General features: G+C 38.1%; 1 protein-coding gene across 4 annotated transcripts in view; it reads left to right on the top strand.

Annotated features, from left to right (window-relative positions):
* Positions 1–15,547, top strand: part of ATG5 (autophagy related 5) — a 125,658-nt gene extending 110,111 nt beyond the window's left edge. For all 4 annotated transcript variants that reach the window (XM_037064963.1, XM_037064964.1, XM_037064965.1 and 1 more), the window contains one exon: positions 14,793–15,547. In XM_037064963.1, the coding sequence (XP_036920858.1) occupies positions 14,793–14,929 (137 nt within the window). In that variant the 3' untranslated portion in view covers positions 14,930–15,547. The remainder of the gene's footprint in view (positions 1–14,792) is intronic.
* The last annotated feature ends 1,696 nt before the right edge of the window (positions 15,548–17,243 follow it).

Raw genomic sequence — 17,243 nt, 5'->3', positions numbered from 1 at the left:
TTCCTCTAATAACTAATGATGTAGGGTGTGCTTTTATAGGTTATTTGTTTTGTTACAAGTCCTTTATCAGACGTGATTTGCAATCATTTTCCCCTAGTCTGGGTCTTGTTTGTTTATTTTATTTTAAATAAAATATTTAAATTTAGTGAAGTCCTGTTTATCCAAGTTTTTATGTTTTATATTCAGTTAATAATTTTAAAATTGTTTTCTGATACATGTATTTATATAGTTCTAAAATCAAAATGTATTTAAAGGAGTTGATAGAAAAAGTTTTTTCCTAACTTATTCACTAAACCCTAATACAGAGATAACCAGTATTCTCATTTTCCTGTGTATTCTTGCAGAAATAATTAAATAGACTTTTTATTTTTGAATTCAAGTTACAGAAATTTTGCATGGGATATTTTCAGTAACTTTTATTGATTTAGGGATACTGGCTGTTCCAGTTTATTTTTTCCATGCTGTGTATAAGGGTTGGTTGGTTTGTTTTTAAAAGCCTATTTAATGTCTGTTTTGCTACTTTCTTGAAGATTTGAGAATATAGACTAGTTTTTTCCATTTGAAGTATAATTAAGAGATTAATCATTTTTATTGCTAACAGAGATGGGACCCGTAAGCTTCATACTTCTTCCCACTGTAAGCATTGGCTTTCAATTACATCTCTTCTGCAAGATAGATGTACATGGAGGGCATGTACATTTCTCTGCACTGTATTTTTCTCACTTTTTGAGTACTTTGTAGTATTTTAAAGAACACTGAAAAAATGCCTTTATCAATTAAGAGTAATTGAAATTTAAGCTATAAACACAACAGTGAAACTCAAAGCCTTGGGGGGAAAACCGCTCTGCTGTAAGGGTCTGTCCCCCAGCCGGCAGCATACTTGTCAACAAATAGAGCGATGCAGAAACCTCAGTGGAGAAGAACCAGAAGAAATTTGTCGGGCATTAGTTTTGTGTTTGATATCTTTAAAGAACCTTTGAGTTATTTGTTCATTCTCTTAATTTATTCTAGATGATTTGCTAAAGGTCTCTTAGCTACTTATTACAGAACTAGGTTTAGACCTCAAGTCTCCATCTCCTGGTTCATTGTGTTTTTCCAGTGTATTATGCTGCCATTTATTTTTGTTTTCACTTTTTCAGTCTTTTCATTTTTTATTTACTTTAATATTCTGAAATATTTACCTTTTCCTAACTCCTTATTCTGTTTTGTGTTCAATACCTAATCTCACCTACTTACAGTTCTCTCTTGCAGCATTTCCTGGCATGATGTTAGGAACTGAATTGCTACTGTATTTATTTTGTTCATTTTGTTATTTTAGAGCTCCTGTATATGACCACCCTTGTTGAGTTTATTAAAATGGTGGCTGTGACATTAAGGCATTCAGATGAAAAGCCGTCAGACGCTGTGGGTCGACCGATGCCCTGTTGCCATTCCTGCACCCAGATTGTAACACCTGCGGGATTAGCGTGACCCTGCACAGGAAAGGCACACAGATGTGTGAGGCTTTTTATTCTTTTAAAGATTCTTTTTTTAAAGATTTTATTTATTTTTAAAGAAAAGGGAGTGGAGGGAGAAAGAGAGGGAGAGAAACATCAATGTGTGGTTGTTTCTCACCTGCACCCCTTATTGGAGACCTGACCTGCAACCCAGGCATGTGCCCTGACTGGGAATAGAACCAATGACCCTTTAGTTCCCAGGCCGGCACTCAGTCCACTGAGCCAAAGCAGCGGGCCATTCTTTTAAAGATTCTTTATTCTCTTCTAAATTTTTATTCTCTTCTAAATTTTCAGAAATATCTATTTCTGAAGAGTACACAATATGACTTCCTTTATTTTCCTTCAAATTTCCTTCTTTGGTGCTTTCAGATGCTATAGGTGGGATATCTTTGTGTGGCAGTCTTCTTTGCATCCAAATTGTCAGATGCTCGTATTTATCCAGAAACACATACTCACATGCACACTGTACACACACATTATTGAAATGATATAAATAGCACCTATGCTTTCAAACTACTTTTGTTTGTACCTTTTTTACCAGGAGGAGGCCACATTTCTAACACCAGTATTTTATCTTTGGGAAAACTTTTATTTGCCTCTTCCTTTTGTTGCGTCATATTGGAAAATAACTGTCATTTCAGGATCTGTGGGGAATATCCAAAACAAGTCACCATTTCAGTCAAGAACTGTTTACTGTCTTATTCAGGACACCTGTGGCATTGTTAAACATGAAGAAGCATTTTGAAACATCTGCACCCAGCTTAGGTTGAAAGCAAAAGACTTTGAGATTGGGTGTGTTTGGATAGGAATTGGCTGTCATCACATGATGAATAGAGAAAGTACTTTTTAAAAGTTACATGGCACCATTGTCTGCTATTCCTTAAAAGAAATGATTCAGCGTGAAGGAATTTTGCCTTCATTTCATCACATGAAGGTAGAAGGTTCTAATAGTCGTGAGGACGTGCTTCAGGTCACTGCTCTTGTGGAGCAACTGGAGGTGCTTTGTGTGTTTCTTTGGTTGTTGTTTTATGAGTGACTGAAGGAGTTACCCAAGTTAGAGGTAACAGGAAGTAAGCAAAGGTGAGCTCAGGTAAGTTTTTTCTGTGGTGTCAGTTTTAACTTAAATGACTCAGAGAGCTAGGCTTCTGTACCAGACCTGAAGTAAACTATTTTTTTCCTTTGCTTATTAAAAACAGTGTACCAGGAAAAACCAACAAAGGTTAAAACCCATAGCTTTTTAATTTTTTTTAACTTGGAACGATACAAAACAACTGTAAACTTTGCCTAGTCATATTTCATTTCCCACTTTTCTAATGCATAAAACCTAATAGGTTAGGCTTATGAGAATTAAAATGTCTATTCATGCTTTTATAAATTTATTTCAAAGTCCCAGTTGGTCAGTCCTTTGTAACAGTTACGCTATTTTAATCCTGAGTTCATACTGATATTTCAGAATGGAGTGTATGTATAAAGACAGGCTTACATTCCATGGCAAATTAGTAAAGATTCCCTGCATCTCTCTTAGCAACAAATAACAGTCCTATGGCCACTTGCCCTTTTACTTTTCCATTTCTGCCCTACTTTGTGGGAACTTACATAGTTTGAGACCCTTCCCAACCACCATTTTAGTTTTTGGTTTCCAGTTCGTGTTGTAGATTTCATTATTCATCATTCAATTTCTGGTACTGGGGATATTAAGATGTCTTAAGACATAGTCTCTGCTTTTAAGAAACTTTGGTCCAGTTGGAGTGGACAGAAAGATGCACAGATGTGATATGTATAGGAATAGAGATATGCAAAGAACAGTAGGAGGCACATAGAATTTCTGTTTTATCCACTCTGGAGTAGGTAGTGAAGAATGAGCTGTAAAGGCAAGCACGAACTAGATGAAAAGGAAGGAAGCAGCTCATACACCATCTGACCGTGGTAGAGGCAGATTCCTTCACCAGTTACCCAGGGGCTGGTTTTTAAGGGGTAATATTTGATCTAAAAGACCCTACTCTCTTTACTGATGGACAAGCCGTAAATTTCTGTGTATTTCCTATAAATATACAGAACATTTTCAGTAAGGTCAGAAATGTGGGGAAAGTACTGAGGAACTAAGTGACTTAAGTTTGATCTATTTTTTGCTTGGTCAGCACATTGAAAGATAATCTTAACAACTTTAGGCCAGGGGAGCCGTAATACTCCTTTTAGGCATTCTGACTTGTATTGCTTTATTTTTATATGCCTAATGAAAAGTCAGAATAGTTTTTACAAAAAGTAAGAAAAGACGATAGAGTCACATTTATCCTCTTTGCCTATAACAAGATTAGATTGTGTCTGTAAAATGAATTAACTGTTTGGTGTCATAATAACTTTTTCAGACATAAAGCAATTAGAGCAAAGAAATATCTAAATCTCATGTTACTCATCCAAGGCAGATCCTTCCGTTTGAGGTTCGGACCAGCAGCAGTCACTTTTGGTGGCATGATTGTGCTGTCCCCCAGGGAGGCAGCCTTTCAGGTGGCACAACTCATCCCACCAAAACGGGACACCTGCACATCTCCAAACGTCATCCGAACTGGGGCTTGGGAGGAAGAACAGTAATGGTTTTACAATTTCAGTCATTCTTTTTTTTTCTTCATTCATTTAGAATTTGTCTTTCAGGTAACCCTTTCAACCTTCACACTTTTTGATTTGGAATATCATTTCAGTGGGATTTGTTTTTCTTTCATCCAGTTTTCTTATCTAAAAAATGAGGGTGTTTCCTAATACTTGCCTTATAGGATGGAGGATGGTTGTAAGGTTTAAATGAATGAAAAGTTTGTTTAAATGAGATTTTATAATCATATTATTTCAAGATTTTACAATTAACTTTTTTATTTTATTATGGTTTTGGCAGTATTTTTCACAAGTAAATGTTTTTTCTTGTCTTGGTTTTTTGATAAACTCACTTTGCAAAGAAAGATACTGGTTGATGGCCAGCCTATGCACAGAGGTGTAACTGTATGGTGAACTCTGAATATAAACTGATATTGTAGCTGCTTATACCTTAGATCATGGCAAGAGTTCCATGACAGTTACTTTTTCTTCAGAAATTAACTTTTGGACATGATTAGAAATGCCAGAAGTATGGCTCTGTTAAGCAAGAAATAAACTAAGTTTATTTCCATAGTTACTGTGGCCAGCTCTGTTATCATTTACTTGTTAAAATATATTAAAGGTAAAAGTCTTATGGGTAGAGGTCCGAAACTGTTGCTGCTAGTGAAAGTTTTCATTGAAGACTGAGCAACAGCGCACATGTATTTGAAGTTTGCAGCTCTTCAGAAGAAGGTCCCTGGAAGAAGGCCCTTTTGTTATTTTTTTTTTTAGATTTTATTTATTTATCCTTAGAGGGGAAGGAAAGGAGAGAGGGAGAGAAATATCAATGTATGGTTGCCTCTCATGTGTCCCCTGCTGGGAACTGGCCTGCAACCCAGGCATGTGCCTTGACTGGGAATCGAACCACGATCGTGTGGTTCGCAGGCCCGCGCTCAATCCACTGAGCTACACCAGCCAGGGCAGAAGGCCCTTTTGTAATTGTGCTGAGCTATAGGGAGCCCAACATGTGGGACTAGGTCACGGGACTCCAGTGGGGGCCTCACCCTTTCAGTCTCATCCTCACACTCTCTGCTCTTCATCATGTTTCTTCCTCATGGGACACATGTTTCGTGTTTACAAAAATGACAATAGTATTCATAGTGGGAATTCGAGAAGCTCTTCAAATGTAGCCCTCATGAGCACAGATCCTCTGTACTCAAGTTTGGACAAAAGCAACTGGTGAGGCTCAATTTTAACCTGATAATTATATTTTCTTTCTTGAATTGATCCTATGTCATCAAAGTCCAAAACTAAAATGAATCATATTCTTTGCCTTGGTTGCTTTATTTTCCCTTCATCTCTGTGCTTTGTCCCAACACATGGGTAACATGGGCTAATACTGGCAATCCAGAATCTGTTAATGATTTAATCTGTTAATGATTTAAGTGATTGACCTATGTCTTCTGAAATCAAAGAAATAACAAAGTGATTATTTTTTAAATTCTCCATTAATGAAGATGAAATCACTGGACCTGTCAGAAGATGCCTCTGATTTCATTCAATTATTGTTCTGTACCTAAACCTCAGTAAGTCAAATGAGTTAACATGGCTTTTTAAAAGGAGGAACAGACACTTGGCACAATTAGTATTTCATATTTAGCACTAAAAACAAAGTTCCCCTAGCAAAATAGTAACACATGCAGGCGATTACAAGCTAGTCATCTCTTCATTAGAGTAAGTCCTGTGCAATCTCAGTCTGGCCATATGTAAACATCTTAATTATCACATATTTTAAATGAAACTATTCTGCTATTCACACTTGGCAAAAATTAGTGGGCCCTATTATACCCAACTAGAATTACTGGGTCATTTTATCGTAGCCGAACAAAACACTTGAATCTGTATTTTCAAAGTTGTATTGGAGGAAAAGGCAGAAAATGAACTTCAAGTTTTAATTTCTAACTTTTAACCACATTTTTATTTTGTCAGGAGGCTTTTAATTTATTTAAATGGTCTTAATAATCACTTAATTTAATACAGTATTCTATTTCTAATTATAGCTAATTACATGGGATTGTTTTTTAGTGTAAATTTTGGTTTATGTTCTCATTAAGAAATACAGAGATTGTAAGCAGAAGTCAAATAATTAACATGGCCATGTTTTGAAAGTCTTGTATAAAATGTTAAAGAGTCGAGGCTCTGGAAATATTATAGGCAGACATAGTAAAAAATATATAAAGTATATACACTGAAAGAGATATGTAGCATATATTAACTGTGATATTGTATGTTCATTAAGACCTGTACTGGTGAGTATAGCTCCGGAAGAAGTTAATGTAAGTATTTTTAAATGGGTTTGTATTTCCCTGATAAACAGCACTCTCCTTCTGTTTGTGATCATAGGATAAAAGCTCTGTAAGCTTGTATATGTTCATTTTTACTGCTACATCATGTAGTGTGCTCTTAAGATTGAGATCTCATTCCCCAGGAAGCATTTCTGTCTAAGATTAATTGCCCTTTTAAAATCAGCGTTTGATGTATTCCTTTGGCTATATCCTGGCTTGGTTTAACCCTCTTTGACCTGACCTCACTGACTATTACCGCTGAGGCTGAGTCAAAATCCTTCAACATGATGTATGCACTTCACATTTCAGCCTGTGGTTTTTCATGTCGATGGATTCAATTAGTTGGCGTTTTACTAATGAACATATCAGAGGTTAAAGAATTTGTCAGACAGAACAAAATTGTTCAGACCAGTGGTAACCAAACGGCTCATCTCTTGATTTGCTTTAAACTTTTTTCAGAAGTATTCAGTGTTGTTTAGAAGTTTTACCTTCAGCACTGTGCATTCCAAAAGAGTGAATCAAGTCATTTTCTGCTGAATCATATAAAATGTAAATGAGAAGCCACAAAGCTAAAAACAATAGTTACAGTGTCTGGTCTTAGATTTCTATTATTGCATATTCACGAGTGTGAACTAAAAAAGAAAGTTATTTATTTAAACTGAAATTTTCTGATTAAAAGCATTTTCCCATGAACATATACCAGCTATTTCTTTAGCTCCCTTGGAATAGAGATTTTGCATATTTAGCATCTCTCTAGAATTTCAAGTGACCTCTTTTTAAAGACATTTAGGTCATATTCCTTGTTGAAAGGTAGCTTTAAAATAAGGATTAAATGTGTTATAGATTGGGTTGGGGAAGACTGAGCCATTGCTAATAGACATCTCCAAAAGACAGATGCATCACATAATGTGAGTTCTCAAATAATGATATTTTTGAAATTTATAGCAAAGATTTTGGAAGTCAGTACCACCTCTTCCCCCAGAAAGTTTTCATTTAAAAGAAAAAAAAAAAACCTATGGAAGGCCTGTTAAGCAACATAATCACAGTACAGTAGGGCTCATCTGACTTGTCATGATGTGCTCTGCTGAATGCACATGTTGAGAGCACTGCCAGCTTAATCCAGAGGGTTTACGGTGCTTAAGGAATTTTTTTAAATGTCAGTCATTTTGTTTGCATAATGCTTGAGTCTTTGGATTTTTGTTATTGGCATTCTTTTTTTTCTTAACACATTCATAAAATTTATGTGCCATACTGAATAATAATATGCAAACTATACAAGTATATTAACACAAGGCCAGAGTCTCACAGCTTTTTGCATACTAGCAGTAAAACTATTCTCTAACTCTGTGTTCAAGAACAGAATTACAATGAAGGTCTACTTGTTGTTTACTAAACCCTGACCTTTTAAAAACTGACCTGTCTTCACTATTAATAACATGTTTGACACTTCTTAGGGAGTGAGCAGGAGGGAGGAATGAGGAAGAGTCACTCACTTTTTTTTTAATACCTACTGTGTCTAAACCCTGTGCTGACTTTGTTACTTGGATATGCTGTTTAATCCTCCATGCAACTCTGAGGATTAGAATTCTCTATCCACATTATCAGAGGCGGAAACAGACTCAGAAGGTTAAGTGACTTGCCTATTAATTGAAAACTAGTGAATTATGTTGATTCGAATTCTGAAAGAAATATGTTGCTGTGTAGGCCTAACAGAATTTTGTGCTAGAACTGGATGGCACAGTCGTGATCCTCCACTGGATCGGTGGTTTACAGCTGACCCACGGAGTGACGTCAGAAACCGCCAGGGCTGGAAGTCGGTGAGCAGCAGGACTGCAGAGACCGGCTCAACCCCGCAGCAACCCAGGCTGCCTGCCCTTTGCCTGTGTTATGCATTGGGTTTCTGCTAACACTTTGCTTGAAGAAAAACTCTACATTCCTATTATCATAAAATTTATTCAGGGGACCGTTTAAAAGCAAACTTGACCTCAGAGATTGATTTAGAAGATGTGGAGAAGCATCCAGCTCATGTATTTTTAAAAATTTTCCAAATTATTCTGATCATCAGCCAGATTTGCAAATCATGGGGTCTAGAGAGACAACTTCATGTTATATGTAAAGAAAACCCCTCAGAGATAGGAGGCCTGCACAGAGCTCCTCATTTCCAGAGTTGGAATTCAGGTTGCCCGCCTTCCAGTCCATCCGTCTCCATAGCTCCTGGTTAGCTGTCAGTGCACAACTGGCCTTTTCTCCTTCGTGTCTCATTTATGCTATTGTATCACTGTGTGTGTGCATGTGTGTATATGTATGTGTATATTCACACATATGCAGGTGTCATTTTCTATATGTACATAGCAAGCTACCATAATTGTTTTATGTTCATAATTGTCATTAATGACTTGTGTGGCTAATGTGAATTTCCTTTTTGCTTTTATGTGTAGTTATTACCATTCTAATTATGTGACCAAAATCATTGTGAATATATTTTTCTTGAACTGTCCCACAACTCTTAAAGTACTTTAAAGTAGATGCTAGTTTAGAATTGAGTTTGTTTTTATGATGATATTGGTGATAATACAGAACTATGGTACATTTTTATTTTACCTTATTTCATAATTCTTGGATTTATAAATGAGATACATGTAAGAAATGAAATTTTATTGTGATAGTCTTTGTATTGATACATGATCTAAGTGAATTGAATTCCATCTCTACGTAAAGGAAAAACATTTCTTTGACATTTGTTTCTGTCCTTTTCCTTAAATCACAAACCCAAAGGATTTATGAGTGACTTTTTTGTATTTAGAAGATGAAAAATTAGTTTTAAAAGTTGCTATGTGGACATTCCATAAAATAATGACATACATGTACTCTTTGGAATTGTCAAGGTTAAGAATAACTAAGAATGACCAGAGTATAGAGAAATGGAAATTCAGTGCAGTGTGTGGTTTCTGTACTAGATCTTAGCCTGAAGTAAAAATAATTGGGATCATTGATAAAATTTGAAATTATTACATAATAGTATGTATTATACTGTGGGAGCTACAAAAAATACTTTTCTCACCATCAAAGTTCTAGCTGGGCTAATAATTCAAATAACATACATCAGATTAACAGGAGAAATGAAAATTTAGTGCATGCACATGGAGAATTCACATCAGCATGAAAATTCCAAAGACAACAAGGCACATTTGAGTATATATGTTATTTTGGACAAAAGAGAAAAGAGGGGAACGGTGGTCTTACATTCTAAAAATTAAAACGGACAATTAACTGGCAGCAAAAGAATGCCCAATGCATTTCTGCCAGGCCACTCAGAATAGGAGGGCGACAGGGTGGAGGGTGGTTTCTGCTTGGAGTCTTCCTGTCCTAAAGTAAGCTAAGGTGAGTATACTAAAATGTCTTTCTTGGAGCAGGTCTTTCCATCTGACTCTTTGGGGCTGGAAATGGGAGGGTCAACCACTCTGAGTCTTATGAATTTTGGCTTTTTAAAGAATTTATTTATTTATTTTTAGAGAAGGGAAGGGAGGAAGAGAGGGAGAGAAGCATCAATGTGTGGTTTCCTGTCCCTTCCTCCCCACCCCCAACTGGGGACCTGGCCCACAACCCAGGCATGTGCCCTGACTGGGAATCAAACCAGCGGCCCTTTGATACTCAGGCCAGCACTCAATCCACTAATCCACACCAGCCAAGCTGTGTCTTGTTTCTTAATAATTAGCTTAAAATCGGTATCCCCAAAAGGGCAGTTTTAGGGTGGCACAACTTTGATTCCTCCAATATCAATATTAAATGTTGTATTTTGCCCTGGCCAAGTGGCTCAGCTCTTGGAGCATCATCCTGTAGCCGGGAAGTTTGCTGCTTTGATTACCAGTCAGCGCACATACCTAGGATGCAGGTTTGATATTGGTCAGGTCGCATACAGGAGGTGACTGACCAATGTTTCTTCTTCACATCGATGTTTCTCCCCCTGTCTCTCTCTCCCTCCCTTCCTCTCTTTAAGTGTAATTGGTGGGAAACAAGTTCTTGCAGTTTCACGTGGAAAAGAATCTCCTGAGACCCACATGGGAGGATGGGATTTCGTGGTAAACTTTATTGATGATGTAAAAGTAAGGGGATCCCCCTCCTGACTTCCCAATGTCCCATCTCTGTCCGTCTCACCGTGGAAAAGGTCCAGTCTGGTTTTCAGCAGGGCCAGAATTGAAGGCCTCTGCCCTGTATTAAATAAAGTACAGAATAGTCCTGTATGCAGCTGGCGTAGCATGTGTTTCCAGCTGCAGCCCATTGCTGTGCTGCAGTATTTAGGCTTCCCCCTGAAGCCTGTGTGTGGAGGCCACATGGCCATTGGCCACGTGACTGCTAAGGCCACATGGCTATGGAGAGATGATGTGTGAGTGCATAGGGCAAGTACAGGTGACCTGGGGTTGAGCAGGAGGGAGAGAGAGAACTTCTTTGTATTCTGAGTTTATATTAGCTTGAGCTTAGAAAATAACAGAAGCTTTTTCAAATTTGCTGTTGAACTTCCCATGTTTTCCTGGGCTTTGGATGGATTTATACCCCCTAGTTAGACTGACAGGCCTCTTTGGTCAAGCTTCTCCCTCTGCATCCCCCAACAGTCTGGTACCTGAGTGGGGGAAGGGAGGAGAGTTAATCCCCTTGGCGGAGCACAGTGCTGTGGTCCCCTGGAGTGTGGAGCTGTAGCTTCCTGGCTACCAAGTAGGCTTATGCTCCTCTGTTTATGAAGCTCAGTGTCTAAGTCCCTTTGCTCCCCTTTCCTTATTAATAATTAGTTAAATACCAGTGGTAACATAAGCATATCCTCAGGTGAGGATTAAACATTAAAGTTAAACTTTTTTATTCTGAAAATAGAAAGTATACACTAAAATATTTAATGGTCAAGGGCTCAATGTTTCCACTTTACTCTCAAATCAGAAAATAATTCAGAATGATAAAATAAATGGGGCAAATATAATCTGTTAATGGGTGAAGGTGAATTTCTTATACTATCCTTGCAACTTTTCTCTAAGTTTGAAAATATATCAGAATCAAAGTTACCCCAAAATTGCCTTGTAAGAGAGAATTTCATGTAGAACTAGTTCACTTACTGTCTCAACGCTTGCCTACTTTAAACCATCAGACTAACTTCTAAAAAAATCTGAGTGGGTGAAATGTGGAGTAACATTTTTCTCTTGAGTCATTTGCTTTGTAGTGACATATTTCTTATTCCCAAGTATTAAATTCTAGACTCACATTTTGAAACAGAAAGACATATTTACCAAAAACATTATTTACTTTAGCAATATCATCAAGTGTTTCCTTTCTACTGTCAGGGAAAAAAGAAACATCTGCCAATTTTGCACTGCTCCATTTCATCCTCTCGGACACTGCCAGAATGTATTGTGGGGGTAGGGAGCGAGCATGCCCACAGTGTGCCACCCTGGCATACAGATTGTTCCAGACTGAAGTCAGTAAAGCCCAGCAAACTCAGAAAGTGTTTTTTACTCCCCCCAACTTTTTCTTAGATTCCTGCTTTAGGAAGGGGGCCTTGACTTAATCACCTGGAGAATTTACACCCCAGCATTGGTCAGGAAGACCAAGGGCATTAGAGTAGATAACCCCGCCCCAGCCCTGCCGTGTTCCGCTGTCTCTGAGTTGCCTACCGAGAACTGGCTGCCATGTGCTTCCTTGGCCTCCTATAAATCACCCATTCTCACTTCTGAAATCTAATACTGTCCCTCCTTTTCTCCTCAGTTCAAAAATGTTATATACACGCAGTGTTACCTCACTGTCTTTGGAGTTTTAATGTTTTATGTGAATTCCCCTAATTTACATATTAAATTTATTTTCTCCTGCTAATCTACCGTACATTGTTTGAGCTTGTTAACCAGCCAGAAGAGCTACAGAGGTGAGGGGAACTTATCTCTGCCCCAGCAGTGCAGTCACGCTTTGTCACTCGTGGTAGCATGGGTTTAGGTGATAGCACATAGACCTGGCTGGTCTGGAAACGTGGACTTTTTCTTCCTTTAATCACCAAAGCAGTCTGTATGTAGGGTTCTTCCACATGGTCGTGCTAGCCATCAAAAACTGTTCTAAAAAATTGATTTTGGCAGTGTATTTTACCAGCAGCAAAGTTGCACACGCCCTGCAGACGTTTATTGATTGATTCCTAAGTGCCGAGCACCGTGGTAGGCACCGGGGGTACAGCAACGAATAGGAGAGAGACTGCGTTGAAGGACACGATGGTGCTAGATCCACTTCCTTCGTTGGTCAGATGTAGTTAGTGACCCTTTTATGTTGCGGATCTAAAGCAGCCCCAATTTAAAGCAGAGAATCAATGGTGTCTATTAAGGTTTGTGATAGGTGATGTGATTTATTTGGTTTGTTGTACAGAGTATTTGAATCATTCTTATTATGTTCTGCAACTTCAGTTGTATAACTTGAACTCCAAATATCCTTTTGTGTAGCAGCGTTGGACCTTTGTCTTCCAGATGCTCTGTGCGTGAGTGTGCCATGTTGCATTTGCTCCCACACTTAAAACCTTCGGGCGCAGTATTTTGGACACTGAGCCATGACTTGTTTCTTCTACTTAGTTTCAGAATATCCAAAAGTGGTTCTGGCCCAAGGAAAAACTTTGCAGATAAGGAACTTTTACTCTTACACCACTGCTCTTTCGTTTTTGACTCAGTGCTAAGTAGGAGGAAGATTCTGAGAATATTAAAATATTTCAAAGAAATATGTAATAAGAATATAAAGAGAACTACACCGGAAATGTTTTCAAATATTCTAAGAAAGATTTAATACAGTAAAATTTGGCAGTCCAGAAATTACAGAGAATGAATCATTCCAGATAGTGGAGGGTGTATCCATTTGAATACCAACATTTTAAAAATCTTCTCAAAGCACTAAACACTGCTTTCTCTAGTGTCCTGTATCTGGCCTCGTCTTCTATTTGAAGATGATAGTCGTCGTTACAGAAACCGATCATTGTATTAGCCCCGGTCACAGCTCTGTAAAAAGCATGCATAGATGCAGCAAAGATCAGCATACAAAACAATGGAAGCATTGTTTAGGTTAGGAGCGTAATGAGGTGATGTCTTTTTTCCAAAATTGTTTTAATCTATGACACAGCAATTCAGAGTTTTGGGGTAATAGAGGTGTGGAACTTCTCTTTGGCTGTTTGGGGAACTGATTTTCTGTCATGCTTTTGCATCATCCTCTCTCATGGTCAGTTGACTGTCACGTCCCAGGACCGCGCGCTGCCTCTAACAGGAAGTCTGAATGTTTCTTTAAAAGAGTCTCTTGTTTCAGGCGCTGTCACCGTGTCCATCAGCCCACCTTGCCCAGACAGTAGAGCACTAGGCATGTGAAAGTCATTTCGAATGGAGTGAAAGGGGGAAAGTAGGGTATTTCCCTCTCATGTGGTTCCATGAATTCCCTGTTTCTTTCTTGTCTTCTGTCTCCAGGAAGCTGAGAGGTTGAAATGTTGTATTTTGAAGAGACTAAAAGAGACAAACCAAGAATCGTGCTAAAGAATTGACACAGTTTTCTTGAAGGTTCTTTGTTTTCCTCCAAAAGAGGAGTTTGGTTTTCCTTTCTTTTCCTAGGTGCTTCTGTTTACATTAAAGATCGTCAGCACACCGTACCAAAATCATCGTAAAAGATGTAAAATGAACCTTTCATTTGTAATACAGTTTGATTTAAAAGAAGTGTGAATTGCAGTACCCTTTTAATTAGCAAATGGGTGTTAACGAAAATCAATCAGGTTTCATGACTCTAAAACAGAAATCCTTGAGTCAGACTCTAAGTTCCTTCTCATTAAAACTTGAACTCTTCAATAATGTCTCTAAAACTCAACTAAAAATTAACCTACAGCTCCCATCTGTTTTATTAAACATTTACCTGAAATGTTTAGGTAAACAGATCTTATTCTTGATGATTTCTACTCATGTATCTATTTTTTTATTTTAAATATGTGTTGACCTACTTCGTGTGCCCATGATTTCAAAACACCAGCCATACAGTACAGTTTTTAATGTATAACTAAAATACATTTTGGTCAGTGGGTACAGTGGGCTGTTTTCTCCACTATAGTTTCATTAACGTCAATCTTAGGTAAGCACAGTAATTAAGAAAGAATGATTACTTTCATATATAGCAACAGAATTTTTGTCAGAATTCATTGTAACCCTCAGGTTTCTGTTTTGGGTGATACATAGTGCAACATCTGAACTTTCTCCATGCATGTCCACATTTCCTGCTTAGGAGACAGGCCAGGTTTAGCCTGTTGAAGCTGTAAAATCTATCTAATTCACTAAGGATTCTCAAAAGGCAGATTATTTTATCTTCAGCTATTTTGAGTCACATTGATTATTATTGGATTTCTTTCTTGGAACAGATGGGGAAAAACAGAACCAAGTGTTGATTCATGGAATTGAGCCAATGTTGGAAACGCCTCTACAGTGGCTGAGTGAACATCTGAGCTATCCGGATAATTTTCTTCATATCAGTATCATCCCACAGCCAACAGATTGAAGGATCGGCTATTGGCTTGAATGGAATCACCTTTCAGCAGGATTTACCAGAGCATGTCACCCTTCTGCTTCAATCAGGTTCGGTGGAGGCGACCTGACCAGAAACGCCGCTTTGAGCCAAACAGGAAAAAGATTCCCTGTCTGATAAGGGCACTCGGGCTGGTCTTACTTTGCATCACCTCTGCTTCCCTCCACTGCCGTCATTAAACCTCAGCTTCGACATGAAAGGCTTCCCAGGACCCCTGCGAGTCTTCTGTTTTCTTGTAAAATATAATGAAGCCGAAACCTCTGGCCTAAGAAGAAAATGGAAATATGTGCCACTCAATTTGTATTTCTGATTAACAAATAAACAGGGGTATTTCCTAAGGTGACCATGTTGAACTTTAGCTCGAGGGAGTGGAAACATTGGTTTAATTTTCAAGAGAATCAGACTTAAGAAAGTAAAAGAGAAATTCTGTTATCAATAACTTGCAGCAATTTTTGTAAAAGATCAAATTACAGTAAACCCATCTTTCCTTAATGAAAATTTCCTATGTTTACAGTCTGTCTATTGGTATGCAAACAATCTTGTAACTTTGATAATGAACAGTGAGAGATTTTTAAATAAAGCTTCGAAATACGTTTTGTCATTTAATAACATCAGTTTTGTCACTTTTTCAGTGCTCTCTGACTTGCACACAGTAAATCACTGTTTTTACTCTTGTGTGTCACTGTTCAGACTGGTCGTCACTGGCATGGAGTGAATGTAGGGCATAGGGTAACTTGTCTCAGGAGCTGTCATAGAATTTCTAGCTGCCGGTTTTTAAATACGTGTTCTTTACATGCTGAAGGTATAAATAATGTTATCACTTACCGTTGCTGTTGTTTACCACTGTAAACCTGTGATCATAGCATACTCAGCAGCCGTATAGGGTAATTTCGCATTTTTGGAAAAACTGATCCCTTTCTGGGCTAGTGTCTTTCACTGGTTTCAGATCTAATGTTTCACTGTGGTCCCTGGCAGCCAGTTTAAAAAAGTCTAAAGATTACAGATCTGACTGTAGTCGCTTTTCCTTAATTCTACCAAAAATGTTCGGCAGTTACTGGATTCTTACTCAGTATGGGGGAAATTCTGCTGCACTTTATTACTGCACTGTTGGAATTCTACCAGCCGAAAGTACTTGTGTATCATACTTTACTTCTTCCGAGCCAGCTTCCTGTCCGTGTTGAATGTGTACCCACGGGTACGCTAAAAGGCATAATATCACACCATAATGGTATTAGATGGCACAATAAAAATGAATGTTTTTCTTATAAAAATTGTGAATATTGAAGTGAGATCTGGCTGGTGCTCACTGCTTCTTTTTTCCCTTCAGTGAGTAATAGCAGACTTGTTCACAAAATGAGATAAAATTTGTCAAAGATCAAATATTCTGGAATGGAAGGCATGTGGCTCAATCAGATAGAAAAATGGGCACCAATGTGATCGGCAAAAAGTGGAAGCAAGTGGCCAATAACTGGCTAAGGTCAACGCAGTGAAAAGTGTCACTTTAGTGCAGGCAGAAATGATATTTGAGTTACTGAAGGATAAAAAACCCACTGACTAGCATTTTTTCAAAAGAGGCTGATCTGAATATGATTGTTCACATTAAAAGTGTTTATCCGCCTATTCAGTTTGGGGGTTTTCCCCTTGGTGTTTTGACAGACTGCAGTGAGCGTCAGTGAGCGAGCGAGAGGGTCCAGATGCCGGGGAGTGCGAAGCTGTGAACGAGTGGGGGGGCACAGGAAGGAGTCTTGTCTGCAGATAAGACCCTTGCAGGGTTTCTGCAGTGGGCTCACAGGGGTTTCTAATGACCTTTACTTCCAGATTTGAAAGTTTCTATCAGGCCATTGCCTATTTTTACTTGTTTGTTATTACACCAATGTCACAACTCTGTTACTCTGGTCCCAGGTCAGTCAGGCCTCTTGATACCTAGAGGGAGAATAGAAACAGAAATTAGCACTGGCTTAAATATCTATTTTTGTTTCTTTTTATTTGAATATTTAAATTTTATGGTTTATTAAAAAATTAAACAAATTTTCTGTTTGTCTTTATTTACAGAAGTTGGAAATGAAATTTATATAAACCTATTAGGGAACTCACTGAAATTTCCTTAGCCTCATACCAGTCATAAAAGTTTCTCCAAGAAATAAAAGCTATGGCCCTGGCCGGTGTGGCTTGTTTGGTTAAAACGTCATTCCCTAAACCAAAAGCTCATGGGTTTGATTCCTGGTCAGGGCATATGCCTAATTTGTGGGTTCAGTCCCCAGTCAGGGTGCCTGCAGGAGGCAACTGA

Source organism: Sturnira hondurensis, unplaced genomic scaffold (assembly GCF_014824575.4).
Source record: "Sturnira hondurensis isolate 20B ecotype Veracruz unplaced genomic scaffold, ASM1482457v3 Scaffold0015596, whole genome shotgun sequence".
Lineage (NCBI taxonomy): Eukaryota > Metazoa > Chordata > Mammalia > Chiroptera > Phyllostomidae > Sturnira > Sturnira hondurensis.
The sequence above is the reverse complement of the archived record's forward strand: the minus strand, read 5'-3'. Positions and strand labels throughout refer to the sequence as shown.